Raw genomic sequence first — 20938 nt, 5'->3', positions numbered from 1 at the left:
CACACCTTTTTTTTTCAGCAGTGAGTTAAGATAAGCAAGTTATGTCTGAATCTTTCAATCGCTGTACTGTCATGCACAGTAACTACAGATTAACCACAAGCCTGCTTTTTCAAGTAACAAACAGTATAGCAATAATTAAAAAACACACAAAAGTAGCAAGGACCAACTGACTACTAAAGAATTTCCAACTTACTCGGAATACCTTTTTTAAAAGCCATTTATTGGGTGGGAAGTGGAACAGAAAGAGGAAAAAGGAGAAAAGGTTGGGGTTTCTGCCAAATACTTACGCTGACTTTGGGCTGAGAAGGCAAAGTCCCACTTGCCTTCATGGTGCTCACTAGCTTGTTGAATGCAGTCATATCTCCATCTTTTCTGAGCTGTCGATTGCTGGTCACAGTACTCAGGGTCTCCTCTAAATGCTCTGCCATAAAGGGAGTTGAATTCTTCACCTGCTGGTCCACCTTCAAGCCCTTGAGCCCTGCTTCTACCTCTTCCACTGAAAGCACAACCCCTGAATGTGCTGAAAGGTTGAAAAAAGTCCAGGTTAAGCGAAGCAAAGGAATATGTGGTAGGAATTCTCTTTGTATACCATGATGGTTAAGGTGAAAATAATTTATTTCACAGTTGAAGTGAGGTGGTCAGAAAAGGCTGACACCAAAAATAGACAAACTGAAGGCACTGAGATCCTGCAGGAGGACTTCTTATAATGAGTCTTTTGGAGACTTATTACCAGGGACAGGAATCCCAGATGGCCCAACATGAGAAAGAGTGCTACCTGCACTATGGTTATTGTATCACGAAGGTTGTATGTTGAGGGCTTAATAACCTAAGCAAGAACGTGGCAGACTGGGGCAGAGGTGTGAGGAGCTGCCAAGTTATGCTCGGGAGGACTACAACATTCACGGGAGTGTTATACTCAGGCTCCAGGTAAGGAGGACTTAGAAGAAAAGTTCTTACCATGGAGCTTGTGACCCAGTGACTACCAGATTCTCAAAGAGGTGGTACTGTTTGATAAAAAGTGTTTTTGAAGAACATTAAACAAAACCCACCATTATCTGACTTTTGATGAGATAGCAGTCTGTTAGAACCAATTCTGCCATTAAGACAGAGCATCCAAATGTTTCAAATATCTAAAGCAGACTCTAATAAAAACTTACAGCTCTCTTTAAGCTTTTCTTTATTTGCAGAAAGGCTGGAAAGGAGAGGTTTTAAATCCACTTTGGCTTTCTGTAGCATTTCTAGAATATCCACTTTATTTTCAGCATGGTCTTCTAATGGTATAGGAGCAAAATAATTCCCCGAGTTCTGTCCAGGAGAGAGGATGGCTTGTTCCAGACCTAGTATTGCAAGTAAATATATTCATAATTAATTGGTCCCAATAAAGCACAGAAACATATCTTCAACAGTATTAAAAGGACACCAATTGAAGGGTTTTTTCAGTATCCAGAAACCCTTTAATGGACCCCTGACTAATGAAGACAAAATGAACCATATCAGGGAAAGCTCAAGTCTACATCCAAGACCAGAACCTGAAGCAATTTTACCTGCAAGTCTCTCCAGCTCTTCATGTGGTGTTGACCCAAGACTGCTGGATCGGCTTCCTGATCGGCTCGGGTTAGAGAACCACCTACTAAATCGACTGGCAGAGACTGACCCTTCTCCCAAAACATCTTCTATCATCTAAAGGGAAAGATAAAAGAAGCTAAGATAATAGTTTCTAGGTGAAAAGGACAAGAAGGTTCAAATTTTAAGAAAGGGTCACTTACTTTGAAACTTCCTTTGATGCTGCTGACCTGAAGGCAAACACCCTCAGAACTTAGGATTCTGATCATCTTTAACTTTTCTTCCCCTCCTGGATCATTTCTGAGTAACCCAAACTTGGGCATAACCAACCATGTATTCTCTAAGCATATAAAGCAAAATATCTGTGCTATAGAAAGTGTTCTGGTTTCCTATCTTTGCCTCATTAGAAAATCCATCAATGTTCTAAGAGGGTATAGTTTTGAAATCAGAAGCAGCACCAGAGTAAAGCATTCCATTGCCAAGCTGATGAGTGACCTTCAACTAAGCATCAGGTATGGAGAGCTGATGAAAGAAAACCGTTGCTTCAGACTTCAGCAACCTCAAGGTTGCAATGAACATCATGAAATCCAATGCTGACAATTTCAGAACCCAAAAGCTAAAAAGTAGAGCTCATAAAGATCATATTTCCAAGTCATATTTCCTAGTCAAAGTCCAAGTCAGAATGTGAAAGATGAACTTTTAATTGATCTCTAATGTCTGTTTGAACTTAATGGAAAGTTTTCAGGTGTTCGTTTTCTTTTAAATCTGACCTCCATAGTTTTTGGTTTAATAATAAGAGCAATTAAATGATGCACTATGATCAGAAGTAATTTCTTCAACGCTGTTTCATAACAGCAATTTCTATTACCAATCCTTCTTAAAAACTAAATTTAAGCATTGAAAATGAAATTTTCAGTTGTACCCTATTATAAATCTAATTAAATATCCAAAATGACCTTTATGCAGTTCTCTTATCAATATTTAGAAAAGACAAGATAAAGCAAATATCAATCCCCAAATGAGGCACATCCTTGACAATAAGGCATAAACAGAAAACAGGTTTTTCTCAAGACTGGTACACAGATGACAGAGTTAGGGACTTTGTTTTATCTGAAGTCTAAAACCCCCAGTTTCTAGTCAAAGTTCAGCAGTGGAAGGTTAGATTTATTCTTTTATTCTTATCTGGAAGAATTTTCTCATAACACATACCCAATCTAAGCCACAAATAATTCTCTTGAACACAAGACCGAGACATTGATTACTTGTGGTACTTCTATTTTCTTAGGTATTATTCAACAGTTTCAATCACATTCCACTTGTAGACTCTCATACCTTAAATAATGCTGACTTTTTCTTTTTTCTTTTTTTTAGGGCAAAGACCAATTTTTTTATTGGATTTGGCTTTGACAAGTACTGGCAAACCCTGCAGACATGAATACAAAATGATTGTAAACAAACAGGCTGTGCCAGCAAATGCTGACTTTCAAGTCCACTAATTTGCAATCATTAAATTATAGGAGAAGCATTATAGTGATGTTTCACTGTGAAAAATTGGGAATTGTACCCAAAACCCAACCACCTTGGTGATAAACAGGAATTTTTAAAAGTAAAAGCTACAGCTTTTTAAAATATTTTAATTTTGAAAAGAGTTTGAAATTTTAAAAATAGTAAAAATAGCTTTGCACTTTGTTTTTATTTCCTCTGATCATACTGTATAGGAAAAAAGCCAGGAGATACACAGGAGGAACATGAAAAAGTAAAGGAAGTGAATATAAGGTATCTGGACATTTTCTAAAGATTTGACAGTAAGTGTTAAGAAAGTCATTTCCATATTTTGATCAGTGACCAGCTTTGTTAGAGAAGCTAAGTTTTATTATAGCTAAAATATAAGTAGAGACAGTCGCTTTTACACACCACTTACTATAAATGCCAATTTCAAGAAGCTAGAGCATTTTGAACCCAAAAAGAATCTTAAGAGTTTATCTAGTCAGTCATTTTTTACCATAGAGCCAGCAGGGATACTCTAATACCAGTCCCTCCCTCCCCTTATGCACATTGGTACTCAGCTGACTGCTGCTACATCCCACAGCCTAAGCTAGTCAAGAAGAGGAGACTGTGAACTGCAGTCTGGTATGTTTCAGCTGCTCTTTCTAGACTACATTTTTAATAGCATTTTTAAGGTAATCTATATGACTGTTAGTTTGGTCTGTTAAGGGTCATTTAGACTAGTCATATCCTAGGATTCATATTATTCTGATACAGATATTGTGAAATATTTTTGCTCCTTGACAATTACTAAGTTTTACTAATCAATGCTTTTCTTTCATTACTTTCCACTTTTATGGAAATTTCCATATTTTTGTATTTGTTTCACTCTAGTTTGATTTTTCTTTGGATTTGTAATGAATGCATTTAAGGCTACACACTTTCACCTTAGCACACTTTTGATTTCACCAAGGTTTTTCTATGTCATGCTCCTGTTCATCACTCTACATAGTTTAGGATTTGTTTTGATTTCGTTTTTCTTCATTCAAAATACTTCTATGGGGCTTCCCTGGTGGCGCAGTGGTTGGGAGTCCACCTGCCAATGCACGGGATGTGGGTTCGTGCCCTGGTTCGGGAGGATCCCACATGGCAGGGAGCGGCTGAGCCTGTGCTCCGCAATGGGAGAGGCCGCGGCGGTGAGAGGCCTGCGTACCGCAAAAAAAACAAAAACAAAAACAAAATACTTCTATGTACCTGTTATGTATCAGGTACTGTAGTAAGAGCTGCATATCTAAAATCAGCTTATTTTTAATTACATAACTGAAATTATTTGCACATGTGATCTAAATTTTCATTTTGTACAGATTTTCGTGGCTGTCAACTTCTAATGTATTGCAATGCCAGTAAATATAGCTTAAAAATATAGGTGTAATTCTGTTTATGCCAATTAATACCCAACATCTGTGGGGCCTACTAAGTGCCAGGTACTATACCTCAAACAGTTTATATCATTTGTCAGTTGATATTCAAATCTTATATAGCCCTTCTTATTTTTCCCAATTGACTGGTCATTTTCTGAGCATTATAATAGAGTCCAGCTGGTTATACAGCACAACCAGAGCATCTCTTTTTACTGATCCCAGCTTTGCTTTTAAGTGAATCTATTATAGAATATACACCTTAATGAGCAGTACCTCCATGAAAAGCATGGAGAGATTTCCTAGCCAGGTACCTTCTCAGAATTAACCAAGTTTTGGTTGAGGGTGAGGGCCAAAGGATAAGATGGTGCTGAGTTCCTATTCCTCCCTTTTATGCTTTATAGGCAGTATAGTTGGGGGGAATTAGGAGTAAAGACTGTTAACTGAAACTACAAAAATTAGAATTCAGTTTCCACTACTAACTAGCTATGTGACTTTAGGCAAGTTATTTAAACCTCTCTGTGCCTGCCTTCCTCACCTGTAAAACAGAAACAGTAGTAACCTAACTTACAAGAGTTTTGTGGGGATTAAATGACTTACTGGATACAAAGCCTAAAACAATCAGCACTGTATGCATGTTACCTATTATTAAAAGTTTAGTTCTGAATTCTTCCTCTGCCTATTTACACAGGTAGGTTTCACAGGGACTCACATTTGGAGCCAAGTACAGGCCTCTAAATTTTGACCTTTTGCTGTGAAAACTTTTTACAATAAGATTTCCATCTGTCTTCTAGGAGAATGCAAAAAAAAAAAATGTCACTAAACACAGCTGGTATAAAAATAAAAAATTACTGTCCCCTCAAAAGCTAAGAATTTGAGAGGATCACTCAGTTTTACATCAAGTAAATTAAACTCATATCTGGATGCAACCCTTCCGCTCATAGTGAGCCAAAGGACTACTGGCCAGCTCACTGTAAGTGACGTATCTGGCTAGAGGACTTACAGTTAAAACTGTGCTAGAACTTAAGGAGCAAAACCACGCAGCTGCCGGTTGATCTGCAGCCGCCCTCCACATATTCCTGAACAGCGCTATAGAAAAGTGTGGTCTTGGGCCAAGCTGGTCCACAATGAGGTAGGCTGAGAGTCGGAGTAAATGCTTAGCAACTTTTATAGCAACTGGGCATTGCTGTGATATTTGTACTTTATACTAAGGTACTGGTCCTCAATGGATTGGAAATAAAACCTGGCCTTCACCATAGAGAATTTGAGAAGTACTGCCCTAGAACTCACCTGTGGCCCTGTACCTATCAGTGCTATGCAGTGTCTGCTCACCTATTCCAGGTGGCCATCTTTTAGGCTTTTGGGGGCAGGCAAATGACAAAGGCATGCCTCTCTGTCATGCCCAGCTTTGTCCACTCATGCTATGATCAAACAAGAAGCAGTTACAGTTAAGGAGTAGAGTAAGTTAAGTTAGAACCACTAGTTCTAAAGGACTGGTCAAACTTACTTGCTGTATTTCATGTCCTGTAAAGAACATCTGGGACGTACAGATGCTTTTGGTCAAATGGTTTTTAAAATTCTATTTCATCAGTCCTATGCACTCTTTCAGCAACCAAAGAAAAATCTCAATTCTGGGGGCACAGGCCACAGTTTTACCTTTTCTCCAAAAATCTGATGAGGCATTACTAATCCCTAAATGGCCAAAGGGGACAGGAGCAAGGGCAGGTACCAAGTGAAGATTTGGGATGTCTTACTGTTTCTACTTTAAAAGTCGAGAAAGATTAGACCTCAACAGTTTAACAGCAACAGTGATAGTATCCCACATTCCTTTTCATGAAAGGTTTTCGGAACCATCACATCACACAGGTACCACCTAACCAGCCTTACCCAAGGAATGCACATCAGTATGATACTGATCATCAGTAATAAAAATCCACCTCCACAATAAGGCTCTATAACAAACACTTAACAACTTAAAAATAAAAGCAGACAATGTTCTTAAACATCTGAAGAATTCTTAATCCAATGCTAACAACCTGGAAAAAGTTAACTGGTATAGAATTCTCACTTAGTCATTTCCACTTAGCCTCTCAAAACGAAGCCAACAAAAATTCAAATAATATTTAAGAATAAAAGCCAAGGGCTTCCCTGGTGGCGCAGTGGTTCAGAGTCCGCCTGCCGATGCAGGGGACACGGGTTTGTGCCCCGGTCTGGGAAGATCCCACATGCCGCGGAGTGGCTGGGCCCGTGAGCCATGGCCGCTGAGCCTGCGCGTCCAGAGCCTGTGCTCCGCAACGGGAGAGGCCACAGCAGTGAGAGGCCCGCGTACCGCAAAAAAAAAAAAAAAAAAAAAAAAAAAAAGAATAAAAGCCAAAAAACTCCCAATCGTCTAGCAAAACAAACTTTAAAAAGAGGTATCCTAAAAAAAAAAAAAAAGAGGTATCTTAAAGACTCAGGTCAAATGTAACCCTACAGTTGCTCCATCCATGTTTATAAGCATGCTGCTACACTCACCGAAGCCAAGCATGGCACCTTATCAAGGTTAAAGAACTCATTAAAGTCAAATTCTCCTGGGGACTGCTCGGGCAAGACGGCATCCCTCGGCACTTCCTGATCAGCAGCAGGCTCCTGTTCAAGGATGACCTCCACCTCATCCTCTTCGGCCACTCCTCCATTGCACTCGACCATGCCTGAAAGCAAAACCGGACAAAGACAGTCTGATCATGTCAACCGCTCCAGACGTATTTTGTGGCCTCAGCATCACCACACATGCAGAAGAGCCACAGATGACTTTAAAAGCAGACTTCTTGTGCCAGTGCAGCACTTGCAACAGTAAAACAGTTCCCTTCCTATGGGAGCTAGAGGAGGAAAAAAGTCAGAACACCAACATGATTTAGGAAGGATTATGATCCCTCCTCTGCCCATTCTTCAAGTTTTCTATAATGTAGTGGATTTTTTTCTAATTTTTTTTTTAAAGGACTTTTTTTTTTTTTTTTACGGTATGCGGGCCTCTCACTGTTGTGGCCTCTCCCGTCGCGGAGCACAGGCTCCGGATGCGCAGGCTCAGCGGCCATGGCTCACGGGCCCAGCCGTTCAGCGGCATGTGGGATCCTCCCAGACCGGGGCACGAACCCGCGTCCCCTGCATCGGCAGGCGGACTCTCAACCACTGCGCTACCAGGGAAGCCCTTAAAGGACAATTTTTGAGCCTCTCTTACTGCTTAAAAGTGGAATGAAAATTTGGCTCTGCTTTCACCCATGCATCTGCATCACCACGTTAAGTCAGGGCTCAGCAACCTACGGTATTTATGTGAAACCTAGTCCAAGGGCAAGTTTCATCTGCCTACTGACTGTAGTTCATCCTTCAAGGCAAAGCTCAAATGTCACCTCCACTACAAAGTCTGCACTGCCTACCCATTTTTACCCTACCAAAAAATTAATCACCGCCTTCTCTATAATGTTTGTGTTATCTCTCAGAGTACTTATCACACTATATTATAGCAACAGTCTGGTGAGACTGAGCTTTCTGAGGCAGGAAAGCTGCTCTCATCAGCTTTGTCTTACTCTGCAGTGCCTGGTTCATTTAAAACTGAGTTATGTCTGGTTGTTAGCATGGGAAGATAAGGTCTAAGAGAAGCTACCAAGTTTCCATTGACGGAAGCTAACATCTTAGTTTTAGCCAGAGGATGGGCAAAAGGCAAAATCCTTCAGATAAAAACAGACTTTTTCCTTTTAAAATAAGTGCACTGAGATACTGGAAAATCAACTTTTTAATTTGAAGAACAGAACTCCTAAAGCTCCTCCCTGCAAAAGCACCAATGTAAAAGCTGCCTATAGTTTCAAGATCACAGCAGGCATGAAGTCCTCCTAGGAAAAAAAAAAGTGCCAAAGCCTGGACCCATCCCTTCTCAAAAGGCCCCAACAGGACTGTAGTCTCATTATTCATCCAGGATATTCTAGACCAAGAGAGGCTAAATGCTATCATCTGCTTTCATTCCAGTAACACTTCAAAAAGCTAGACAGCAAGGCAGGGGACAACAACTGAAAGGTTAAGTGGCTTGCTCACCCAAGGTCTCAATACTAGCAGGTGGCAGAAACTTCAACACTAGGTGGGCCAGCAGTGCTCTTCCATGCTGTGCTGTGTGTGTAAGGCAGCACTGCCCCTCCACAGAGGTGCCAGCCGCCTCAGAACCCTGGGCCTTCTGAGGGCCTAAGGCAACTGGCGAGACGGACGTTTGTGAGCCATGGACAAGGCAACGGGCAGCCTCTCCAGTGGGTCAGCACACACTTACTGCCAACCAGCAGAGGTAAACGATGTTCCTTAAAGACTGACATTTAACTAAAACGACTACTTTGGTGGAGGTATTTTCCTCACTTTACAGACAAAGAAACCAAGCTCTAGAAAAGGTAAACAACTTAATAGCCTAATCAATGCCAAGTTTGTGTCCTTTTCCACTAGAGCAGTGCTTCTCTCTGACTCATTTAACCCACCAGAACCTGTCTACCTACTTTAGGATGACAGCCAGAAGAGAGTCTGTACTTAGTTCATACTCTTACAAAAAAACTTTAGTATTTCTCCTATTTTATTTTGTGTTGAGATGAGAACATCTCTTAACAGAGATGCAAGCAGAAGTGCCCCATGTGTAATTTTATGCCAGCTTGAGAGCAAACTGGGCCTGACAACTGAGAGTGGGTAGGAACATGCATTAGCAGACAAACACAACTGGCCATTTATTATGATAGTCTCAAAAGCCAGGGACCCAGGAAAGATAACTAAGGGCAAGTGTTATTATCACATTTCAGAATGAACATATACTTTTCTTTTCTTTCTTTCTTCTTTTTTTGGCTGCACTGCACGGCATGCAGGATCTTAGTTCCCCGACTAGTGATCGAACCCATGCCCCGTGGAGTCTTAACCACTGGACTGCCAGGAAGTCCAGAATGAACATATACTTTTCATTAGAGAGAATACAAATTAAAATTTTCTGTCAGTGGAGGGTTTTAACCATTTCCTCCTTCTACATAATTGTTTTTTGTTTATAAGTGAAATACATATTCAGATTGTTTCATTCATCACCATCTGTACCATACCTAGCACTGGGCCCTGTAGAGTAGGTGCTCAACACACACCTGTATTAAAATCATGCAGGCAAGGAACACATTTGTCTTGTCCATGGCTATACTCCCAGCACTATTACATGCCTGCAGAGAACTCTACATACCAAGTTCAATGGAAAGCTGGAACACAGACATAAATGGACTCAAAGGCGCTCATCATCCCTCCCAGTCCTTTCGTTCTTGCAGCCAAGATGCAACTAGAGTACCCGTTTATCTTAAACACAGTAGCTAGGGCAATTAACCAATGGGGTGAGAGAGCCCAGACCCCTAGATTCTATTGATACTTGAGGCACTGCCATTAAACCCACGGGACAGGGTCTTGGTTGTCACCTCTTTCCAGTCCTGTCTCTTTGCATCTGTAAGGTGAGGAGGTGACACTGATATATATTGCTACTTTTTGGTATTTTGCTACTTTTGGCTCCTCCCACATTGATACGAGAATGGTTGAAATTCAGATTTCATCTCAGTTAAGAAAAAGATGGGCTTTTTCTCATCAGAAGCCTGATCTTTACCATGAGGTGAAAAGACCACACTTGCTGGTGCTGCTTTAGTCTGAGGGTGAGACAAAGGCATCTCTCAAAGGCAATTTAACAGCGAAGTCTCCCAGGTTACCCAGCTGCCTCTTCCCTGCTTCCTCCCAAGACCACCAGCTTGGTCACTGCTCTGAACACGACTAGTGGGCCCCCACCCTTCACCAGGTACCCCTTGCACATTAGCTCTGGCTTCTTCAGTTTAGCAAGGAAGATACCCGAGAAAAGTGAGTTTGGGAGAAGCCAAGTGACAACACTATGAATGCCTAACACCATGGTGAAGGAGGTGGGCTCTGAAGCACAGCATCTTGTTCAACTCCAAACTTCCCTACTCACTTCTTCAGTGTCCACAGACAAGTCACATAAGCTGCCTGCATCTCCATTTGCTCATCTGTCAGATGGGCGCAATAGTATCTGCTTCACAGGGTTGTCAGAAGTAGGATTATATCGACAAAACGCTTACCACGTGTCCAGTACATACGTGCTCAATAAATGAGACCCCTCATTATTTCTATCACATGCTCTTACCTCTGGGGAACCCTTTGGTGTACACAGTGCTCTTACTGGGTAATGGGAGACTTTTCTGTTTAGCACTGCAGGCAGGACAAATTGAGGAGACAGTACAATCTACACACACTGAACTCACACTCAGGAAGAAGTTTCAAAATCAGGCTTCAACATTAAAAACTTGCCACTTTTAACACTGGTGCCTATTCCTAAGTGTACAATTAAGCCAATTATAAGCACATCTCATTTCAGAACAGTGAGCTTTCCTCTGAAAGTTTCTGCTGACCTTCCTTCACAGAGGCTGTCCGTCGCCTTGTTCTTTTTCTCCCCTTATGGTCTTCTTCCAGTATCTTATCATCAAAGCCAGTCAGCTCAATGGTTTCAGACTGACTTGTGGGTCCAGCTGAGAACCATTCTGGTTCTTCTTCTGTGTAGGAATCATTTCTTCTACGCTCAAAGACACGCTTACTATCCACAAACTCCCTCTGGAAAAGTACATAATGCAAAATAAAAAACAGGATTCTAGTCACGGCATTTCTACCTCAATCAAGGACTGATGAATTAAATAACGCTCAGTAGTACAATAAGATGCTATGCTATAGACCTGAAGCCCCTCCCCAACTCCCAGCTCTCTGTTCCTCTCTCTGGCTTAACAACAGGCTATGTTCACCCAGCATTTCAGGGTAACCCGGTATAAATGAAGTGAACACACGAGGTGCCAGAGGATCTAGAAGACAAACCCTGAAACGCTTGTCCTTGTAGTCCCTCTCTCGGTCTCTGTCTCTCAAGTCTCGCAGGTCCTTATCACTAAGACGGTGATCCTTCTCAAAGGTCCGAGCAGAGATTATCCTCCCACTGCCAATCCTTCGTCCACCAAGCAGGCGGAGCCCATCGCTGTCTTTCTCCAATGGGCTTCCTGAGCGCCGGGAGCTAATAGCAGCTGTCACGTGGCAGCCCCCTCCAAAGCTTCGTCTCTGTGGGCTGAGAACAACATCTAAGTCATCTTCTTTCACACGCTCTCGAGGATCTGGAAAGATGCCGGAAAAAGAAAGTTAAGCAAACCAGCAAGGGCATTCTTTCTCTCTAGGTGGCCTGTCCATGACTGGTGGCCATGGGGGTACTGGAAAAGAGTCACCACTAAAGCTAGAGAGCTCACATATTTAACAAAGATGAGCAAACCTTCATCTCTTTGGAGGAATAAATATACTTTATAGTCAATAATTTTCCATGATTAATCTCCATAATCCCTTTGTTTTGACTAAATCCCCCCCACTTTTTTTCTAAATTTGCTGCGCAGTGCAGCATGCAGGATCTTAGTTCCCTGACCAGGGATCGAACCCGCACCCCCTCCAGTGGAAATATGGAGTGTTAATCACTGGACCGCCAGGTAAGTCCCTTGACTAAATTCTTATCTATGTAATTATTAGCAAATGTTTTGTCAATTAATAAACTACAGTAGGTGTCAGTATTTGAAACAGTAACCACTTAAAAAGTTAAAGTATTGAAAGTATTGAACAGCTGAATATCCACATGCAAAAAGAAAAGACTTAAATTCATACCTACCACCATATACAAAAATTAACTCAAAATGGATCATAGATCTAAATGTAACCCCTAAAGCTATAAAACTTCTAGAAGAAAATATGGAGGAAACCTATGACATTGGGTTAGCACAGTTTTCTTAGGCATGACACCAAGAGCACAATCTATCTTAAAAAATGATAAACTGGGGCTTCCCTGGTGGGCCCGTGAGCCATGGCCGCTGAGCCTGCGCGTCCGGAGGCTGTGCTCCGCAACGGGAGAGGCCACAACAGTGAGAGGCCCGCGTACCGCAAAAAAAAAAAAAAAAAAAAAGATAAACTGGATTTGATCAAAATCTAAAACTTTTGCATTTTGTAAGTTACTGTTCAGAGAATACAAAAACAAGCCACAGATTGGGAGAACATATTTCAAAGAATATATCTGAGGGAATTCCCGTGGTTAGGGCTCTGAGCTCTCACTGCCGAGGGCGCCGGTTTGAACCCTGGTTGGGGAACTAAGATCCTGCAAGCCACAAGGCGTGGCCAAAAAAAGAAACGAATATATCTCATAAAGGACCTGTATCCGATACATATAACAACTCTTAAAAACTAAAAAGGACAACTGGTTTGAAGAGCCACCTCACCAAAGATGATATATGGATGGCAAATAAGTATATGAAGAGATACTCAACATTAATCATTAGGGAAATGTAAATCAAACAGTAATGTGATACATGCCTATTAGACTGGCTAAAATAAAAAAGACTGACCGTTCCAAGTGCTGATGAGGATGTGAAGCAAGTAGAACTTTCACACACTGCTGGTGGAAATGTAAAATGGTACAACCACTTTGCAAAACAGCTTGGCAGTTTCTCAAAACATTAAAGATACATCTACTATAGAACCCAGCCATCCGACTCTTAGATATTCAGCCGAGAAAAGAAAGCATGTCTATAGAGAGACTTGCACATGAATGATCAGAGTAGTTTTGGTTAACAGTCAGAAACGTGAAACAACCCAAATGTCTATCAACAGATAAATCGATAAACTATGGCAAATTCACACAATGGAATACTACTAGGCAATAAAAAGGAACGAACTTTTATATACCCCCAAACATGAATGAATCTTAAAACAACTATTTTGAGTGGAAGAAGCTACCCAAAGAACACGTACTGTATAATTCCATTTATATTAAATTTTAGGAAATGTAAACTAATCTATAGTGACAGAAAGCCGACCAGTGCTTGCCTGTGGGGTGGGGGTGGAGTGTAAGAAGGGACACATGGGGTGCTAGGGAACTTTTAGCTGTGATAGAAATGCTTATTACTTTGATTGTGGTAATGGTTTCACATTGTATTCACATGTCAAAACATCAAATGGTACACTTTACGTGCCATTTATGTACCAGTCTATTGAATGCCAATTTTACCTCAATAAAGATGTAAGAAAAACATGTCACCACACACAAAGATTCTTCCTAGGAAAATCAGAAAACTAAAGATAAGTCCAAGTGAGGAAAACCTCCTTTAATCCTCTCACTAGAAACATTTCCTAAAATGTTTTGGTATGCACTTTTCCAGACTTTCCATGCACTGTCTGTTTTCTTCCAAAAATAAGACACAAAATAGACAGTTTTGTATAACTTGGTGAACATGTCTCCAACATGTTTTTACAGCTGAACACTCCTATATATGGATATACCAAAGTTTACTCAACTTCATTTCTACTGCTGGACATTTAGGTTGCTTCTAAGTTTTCATCTGTGTAGAAGGGTCTTACAGCTCAAGCTACAGTCATCACCCCATCTTCTTTGTTCAGTTCCAAGTTGGTTTTATGATGCGTGTTCCTCTCATCTCAGAGAGTTCCCTCTTGCAACTAGTTCCTTGACTAGCTTTTATACTGCCAGCTATCCATTTCACTTTTCTAGTTTAAAGGGGGAAAGGTATGGAAGATCAAACTTTACTCCAGTCGCAAACCACATCGAAACCCGGTATTCAAATCATACTCCATTGTGAATTAAGAATTGCCAGAACTACCTACCTGAGGAAAAGTCTCACCTGAGACTACCTATATTTTCCAGAATTTCTATGTACAGTCTGTTTTTCCCACAAGTAGGACAGACAGCTATTTAAGAGCCTAAAGTGTGTAGTCTGGGTTTGATTTCGTTACTCCCATGCTAATGATGGGGTGGCAGGTGGTGCAGTGTGCAGAGGAGAAGCTTTGGAGCCCAACGATCTGATCTCAGAACTACCTACCTGAGGAAAAGTCTCACCTGAGACTGGGCATAACCAGCTCTCCAGCGCAGCTTTAGGGTCCCCACATCTAACTCAGTTATCCACTTCAATGAAAGACCTGGTACTTCTAATTCAAAAGCACATAGCCTAATACAGTCTACTCACCACTGCTACATAGGAAGGCTATGATTTTACTCTGCTAATCAGAAATGAACTGTTTAAAAAAATAAAATTAAAAAAAAAAAAATGAACTGTTAGGTCAGTTTCCTGATAATGATACTTTCTCCCAATGCATAAAACTCTCACAGCTAAGAATGAAGCCAGCAGCAAAGAGCACTGTCTCCAAAACTGCTGCCCCCACTTCTCAGAGACTGTGCTCACCTACTATCCTGCGCACCAGGGAAGGCCGATCTGTATCTAACTCTTTCTTCAGACTTTCCATTGGTGAACTCCGTCCTGAAGCTGGGTAGAGGGAGGCATGCCACTTCTCAGGATCCCAGACACCATCACTGCAAGTCAAAGGACACCAACAGTTAGAACTTGCACCATGAATAACACATGTAGTCTAATTTCTACTACTTCAGGTAACAGGTTATGGAAACCCCTTTCCAATATAAAACACTTCATGGTTGCCATCAGAATGGTTCTCTCTTTTAAGATGAAAATAAAAACAACTAATAAATTCAGCAATACATTTTTGTTGTTCACATAATAGCAATAGTCACTTGAAAAGCAGTGGTCTGTGCATAAATGAAACATCCAGACCACAAACCTTGGGGTGCATATGGATTATAGTATCTATGCCTGTCCTATACAAAGAAATGCTCCATAAATATTGATTACTCAGTTTACTGAAGATTAGTAAAGGGAGGAAAAAGCCCCTTAATCCTCTTATTGGAAGCAGCTCCTGGAAGGCTTAGTGTATATTTTCCAGAATTTCTATGTACAGTCTCAGTTTTTCCCACAAGTAGGACAGACAGCTATTTAAGAGCCTAAAGTGTGTAGTCTGGGTTTGACTTCATTACTCCCACGCTAATGATGGGGTGGCAGGTGGTGCAGTGTGCAGAGGAGAAGCTTTGGAGCTCAACGATCTGGTACCTAACTCTAGCTCTGCTAGGATGAGAAACTCTTTCCTCCATCTCTCTTATTTTCATTATTATTATTAGGCACAATGTCTCCACTTCAGAATCAAAGGGAATATGTGCCCATGATAACTATTTTACGCCAAGAAGAAACAGCTGTAACAAGAAAATTCAATTTGAGGCATAAAAAACCTTTACAGCTTTAATGAAGAAAAAACGAAACAAAAACAAAGAAAACCCCCAGCTAATCTGAGACTTAGCAAAACTCATAACCAATTAGAATAGCCATTATTCAAGTATCACCCTCACCAGGGGAAAGTGGTTAGGAGTCCAGATTTAGCAACCTTCTGAACTGTCCATGTACAAAATTAAAAAAAGCATGTGCGGGCTTCCCTGGTGGCGTGGTGGCTGGGGGTCCACCTGCCGATGCAGGGGATGCGGGTTCCTGCCCTGGTCCGGGAGGATCCTACATGCCGCGGAGCAGCTGGGCCCATGGGCCATGGCCGCTGGGCCTGCGAGCACAGAGTCTGTGCTCCACGGCGGGGGGGGGCCACGGCAGTGAGAGGCCCGCGTACCACAAAAAAAGAAAGAAAAAAAAGCATGTGCTAGTCTATCAAAAAATTAAACACTATATATATATTTTAAAATGTGGGCCAATATGAACCATCTACCTTGATATTTAAGAAGTGACCTTAGGGCTTCCCTGGTGGCGCAGTGGTTGAGAGTCCGCCTGCCGATGCAGGGGACACGGGTTCATGCCCTGGTCCGGGAAGATCCCACATGCCGCGGAGCGGCTGGGCCTGTGAGCCATGGCCGCTGGGCCTGCACGTCCAGAGCCTATGCTCCGCGACGGGAGAGGCCACGACAGTGAGAGGCCCGCGTACCGGGAAAAAAAAAAAAAAAAAGTGACCTTAACGTCTTAAGATAACCATAAGAAGTGCAATGTAGGGTTATTCTAAGAGACTTTCAGACCATTTTTAGCTATAGCCTTCTCAAACCAAAGCTTTCTACCTTATGAAGGAGCCCAAGATGCAAAAGGGCTAATGTGGGGACTTCCCTGGCAGTCCAGTGGTTAAGACTCTGTGCTTCCACTGTAGGGGGCTCAGGTTCCATCCACGGTCAGGGGACTAAGATGCCGCATGCTGTACAGTGCGGCGAAAACAAATCAAAACAAACCACCCCCAAAAATCTGAATGGCTCTCTTGTTTGGGGGTGAGGGGTGGGGGACTGATAGAAGGCCCAGAGTCCTCCTAATCGTCCTGCCCCAGGCAGGCCCTGGAAGGACCCTCAAAGCACAGTGCAAAAAACCACTGGTAGAGAGGAAAGACTCTGGTCAGGACTCCTGTGTTCAAGTCTTAATTCTGCTTTTTGACAAGGTGCCTTTGACCAATGTGTCATTTTCTAGTTTTAGTTTCATCACCAGTTAGTTGAAAGAGAATTGGTTTAGTTGTCCTTAGAGTTCCTTGCAGCTTAAATCTCTGAATTTCAGCTAATTAATAACAAAGCCGATGAAGAGAGTGCAGTGAGATGCTATTTAGTCATGTTCATAGCTTACGTGCAATTTATTTGTGTGGAAGCCCAATGTCATTACCCCTGAAATCTCCCCACTCGTAATTCCAGCAAAGCAATACAACTCCATTTATTAAGTTTGGTGTAACAAGAAGTTGACCCCCACAGATACCTGTCATATTTCTCAGAGAGGCACGAAGGCCTTTGTTTGGAATGAGGGCGTTCTTTAATATCCAAGAGCTCCTCCTAGAAAGAGAAATCATATGGTGATTTTGAACAATATTTCTTGGGCCACATATTTTCAACTTATTTTTCTTATCAGTAACTGTCTACCTTAAGCAGTTCATACAGTTCTTATTTATTTACACCCTGACTTATTCCAGAAAGAACCAGAGTCAGCTCAAGGTTCTCAGCAGAAGCTCAAGTAGAATTGGCAAATAACGTAAGTGATCAGTTTATTGCTAAAACACACTCTCTCATATACTTCTGTCCAATAATACACCCCACAACACTGAACGCTGATCAAGGCATGGTAGCTTTAGGCTTACATAAAGCCTTCAGCTATTCTGACTGGTCTTAAATGCATTAGATGCCAACTTACAAACGGATAGATTTTTTTTTTAATGTACATGGTCGTTTACCCCTAAATACTTCAGTGCCTGTTTCCTAAAAATGAGCATATTCTTTCACAGCCTTTTTTTGTGGCTCCATGAGAGAATTAAGCCCTATAGAAAATAATTTGAGTGACTATTTTTCCATTCTCCCAAGGATTATACTTGGCCAGTATCACTTTAGATGCACAGGAGAGAAGAGAATCTATTACATACAATGGATGCCTTAGGGCATAAGGGCTCACTTCTGCAGAACCTGGTTGAGAAGCGCTGTCAGTTTTATACAACCAGTTATCAATAACACTTTATCCCTCTGGATTCCAATTTTGTCAAATGACCCAATAATGTCCTTTATATTACCTTTTATTAGAATCTAACACAGGATCCAGTCTAGAACCAGATATTGGTTGTCATGTCTCTTTGGTCTCTAATCTGGAACATTTCTACAACTTCTTTTGTCTTTTATGACATCAGCATTTCTAAAGAATAAAGCCTACTTTTTTTTTTTTAAAAAAGAGAACATTATTCATTTTAGGTTTGTCTAATGTGTCTTCATGATTAGATTGAGGGTAAGCATCTCTGGAGCAGAATACTAACCTAAGAGATGTCCACCTCAGAGCATCACCTCTGGATGCCTATGTCACCCATGTGCCCCTCATCAGTGATGTTAACTTGATGTTAACCACCTGATCAAGGTATTCTCCAGTTTTACTCTTTAGTTACTACACTCCCATTTGCAATCAGTATGCAATCTGTGGGGAGACACTTTAAAATCATCCAAATATTCTAGCCTTCATCAAAATTTCCCCATAAATTTAGATCTACTGGTGATTCTGAGCCAAACCAATATTGATTTTTCAACTGTAGGCCTCCCTCCATAATTACCAGTCAGGCACTTGGCATTCCACTGTAAATACAAACCCTCCCTTCTCCCCCTTTTATTTACCTATTTATTATTGACATGGGCTCACAGATTCCCAGCTTTTCCAATCGTCTATAATTTATTAATGTCCTTAATTATTTTGGTGCTCAAATTGAGAGTCTCTTCAAGCTGGCTCCTGCATCCTTTGGACATGCCCCATCATTTTTTTAAAGCACTTTCTTACTTTCTACCTTATGTTGTACTCATCCTGTCCTAACCCCAGAGTCAGCCATTTCTTGAGAAATCCAAGTTCCTTTAAGTGGGGAATAGTATAATAAATCAAGATTTGGGAACTGGGTATCCTCATTTGCTTCTAGGCCCTCTCAGCAGAACTAGGAAATATGTGCGGTTATATATGCACACGTGTGCACACACACACACACACCTGCTCATACACATGCATATACACAAAACCACTGCCTCCTTTTTATATAAACATTTTCATAGTAAAGTTAAAAACAGCAATTCCCAGGGCTTCCCTGGTGGTGCAGTGGTTGAGAGTCCGCCTGCCGATGCAGGGGACACGGGTTCGTGCCCCGGTCTGGGAAGATCCCACATGCCGCGAGCGGCTGGCCCCGTGAGCCATGGCTGCTGGGCCTGCGCGTCCGGAGCCTGTGCTCCGCAACGGGAGAGGCCGCAACGGTGAGAGGCCCGCGTACCGCAAAAAAAAAAAAACACAGCAATTCCCAAACTCTCAGTACCAGTAAAATGCTACAACTGCCTTGCAAAAAAGCATATACCATTGTGCTGTGGCCTCTCCAACACCCCCGTCACAGGCCTCACAACAGAATGCTTGCTGCTTCTCTGATCACTGCTTCCCACATCTTGCGGTAAATACGGAGGGATAGAGTTACTCTCTCAGCCTACAGGAATCACAGCATATAAGCATGCCATGAAGTTACTCAGTATCTTCAGACACCTGAGGCACCTAAATGTTTTCTCCGTTGGGTGAGAAATAGCAAAATGCCCTAGAACAAGATGACATTTTAGTTTTAAAACCAGAATATCAATTATTTACATTTATTTAGGATTCATTTATGAATTATGTCTTATTAATTGGGTAGATATACCTAGAAAAAGTTGGAAGTCTGAGATAAACAGAATTCTAAATGTAAGAAAATGTCTAAAGGCTACTCAAAATTCTGAAAAAACTGTCGAAGTACTGACATACCACCTGCAAATTGCCAGTAGAGACTGGAGTCCAGTGAAATCTGCATGGTGAACACAGCGTCAGAAGGGCAGGGGTGACACAAATTTGGTGGTGAGGGGTGGGGAAGATGGACCAATAGTAGTTATGATGATTGCAGATGCAACAATACAGAAATCCTAAGAACAGTAGGGCTTAAAACATTTTCCAGTAAAAACAGGAAGGACCTTGCAATATAGGAAATACTTATACACTACAGGAAAAAACACTGCAAAGCAATCTTCTGCTATTAGAAGCAACCCAAAGATTATTACATATCCCCTCGCTCCACCACCCTCAAATCCAAATATTAAACTAAGAACCCTAGTATACTATTAAACCAAGGGCAATGTATTTTATACTTAAATATGTATATTCTCAATATACAAAAAGTTTCTAAACAATGAGGCTCTGTTTGAAACTTTTAACTCCAAATGATAATAGGGAGCCCAAGTGATAGGTGTTCTCTGTTACTACTGCAGCTGTTTGCTGAAACGCTAATAAATTTATCTATTTATTTAGGAGTCAACTTGCAAAGATTAAAATTTTAACACAGCCACAAAACATGTAGATGGACCAAAATGTTCTATTTGCGGGGATCAAAAAATATTTGAACAAAGGTAAAAAAAAGCCTTACAAACAAGGGAAATGAGGAGGCTAAGGAGAGATGACAACTAAATGAAATATGGTCTCCTGGATGGAATCCTGGAACAGAAAAAGGACATTGGTTTAAAACTAAGGAAATGTGAATAAAGTATGGACTTTAGTTAATCACAATGTATCAACATTGTTAATTGTAATAACTGTACCATACCAATATAAGATATGTTCCCAGCTTTTCTGTAAATCTGACTGTTCAAAAAAATAAAGTTTACCCCTGTCTCATACTATATACAAAAAGAAACTCAAAATGTATCAAAGACTTAAACATATGAGCTATGACTATAAAACTCTCAGAAGAAGACATAGGTATATACCTTCATGACCTTGGATTAAGCAATGTTATTTAGCTATGACAACAAAAGCCTAAGCAACCAAAGAAAAAAGATAAATTTGACTTCAAATTTAGAAATTTTTTTGCTTCCTATGACACTGTCAAGAAAGTGAAATGACAACCCACGGGACAGAAAAAAATATTTACAAATCACGTATCTGATAAGAGTCTAGAATATAGAGAGAACGCATACAACTCAACAACAAAAAGACAATAACCCAATTTAAAAAACAGGTAAAAGATCAATAGATTTTTCT

The 20938-nt window shown here is 41.1% G+C and overlaps 1 protein-coding gene across 9 annotated transcripts in view; it reads right to left on the bottom strand.

Moving 5' to 3' along the window:
* Nucleotides 1–20938, bottom strand: part of EIF4ENIF1 (eukaryotic translation initiation factor 4E nuclear import factor 1) — a 43138-nt gene that overhangs the window by 12282 nt on the left and 9918 nt on the right. For all 9 annotated transcript variants that reach the window (XM_032603122.1, XM_032603125.1, XM_032603127.1 and 6 more), the window contains exons 3-10: nucleotides 17141–17214; nucleotides 14759–14886; nucleotides 11361–11647; nucleotides 10907–11105; nucleotides 6981–7156; nucleotides 1545–1680; nucleotides 1158–1337; nucleotides 288–520 (exon numbers count right to left, since the gene is read on the bottom strand). In XM_032603122.1, coding sequence (XP_032459013.1) covers nucleotides 288–520; nucleotides 1158–1337; nucleotides 1545–1680; nucleotides 6981–7156; nucleotides 10907–11105; nucleotides 11361–11647; nucleotides 14759–14886; nucleotides 17141–17214 — 1413 coding nt within the window. The remainder of the gene's footprint in view (nucleotides 1–287; nucleotides 521–1157; nucleotides 1338–1544; nucleotides 1681–6980; nucleotides 7157–10906; nucleotides 11106–11360; nucleotides 11648–14758; nucleotides 14887–17140; nucleotides 17215–20938) is intronic.

The sequence above is a fragment of the Phocoena sinus genome, chromosome 14 (genome assembly GCF_008692025.1).
Source record: "Phocoena sinus isolate mPhoSin1 chromosome 14, mPhoSin1.pri, whole genome shotgun sequence".
Taxonomy (NCBI): Eukaryota; Metazoa; Chordata; class Mammalia; order Artiodactyla; family Phocoenidae; genus Phocoena; species Phocoena sinus.
This window is presented reverse-complemented; position numbering and strand designations above follow the sequence as displayed.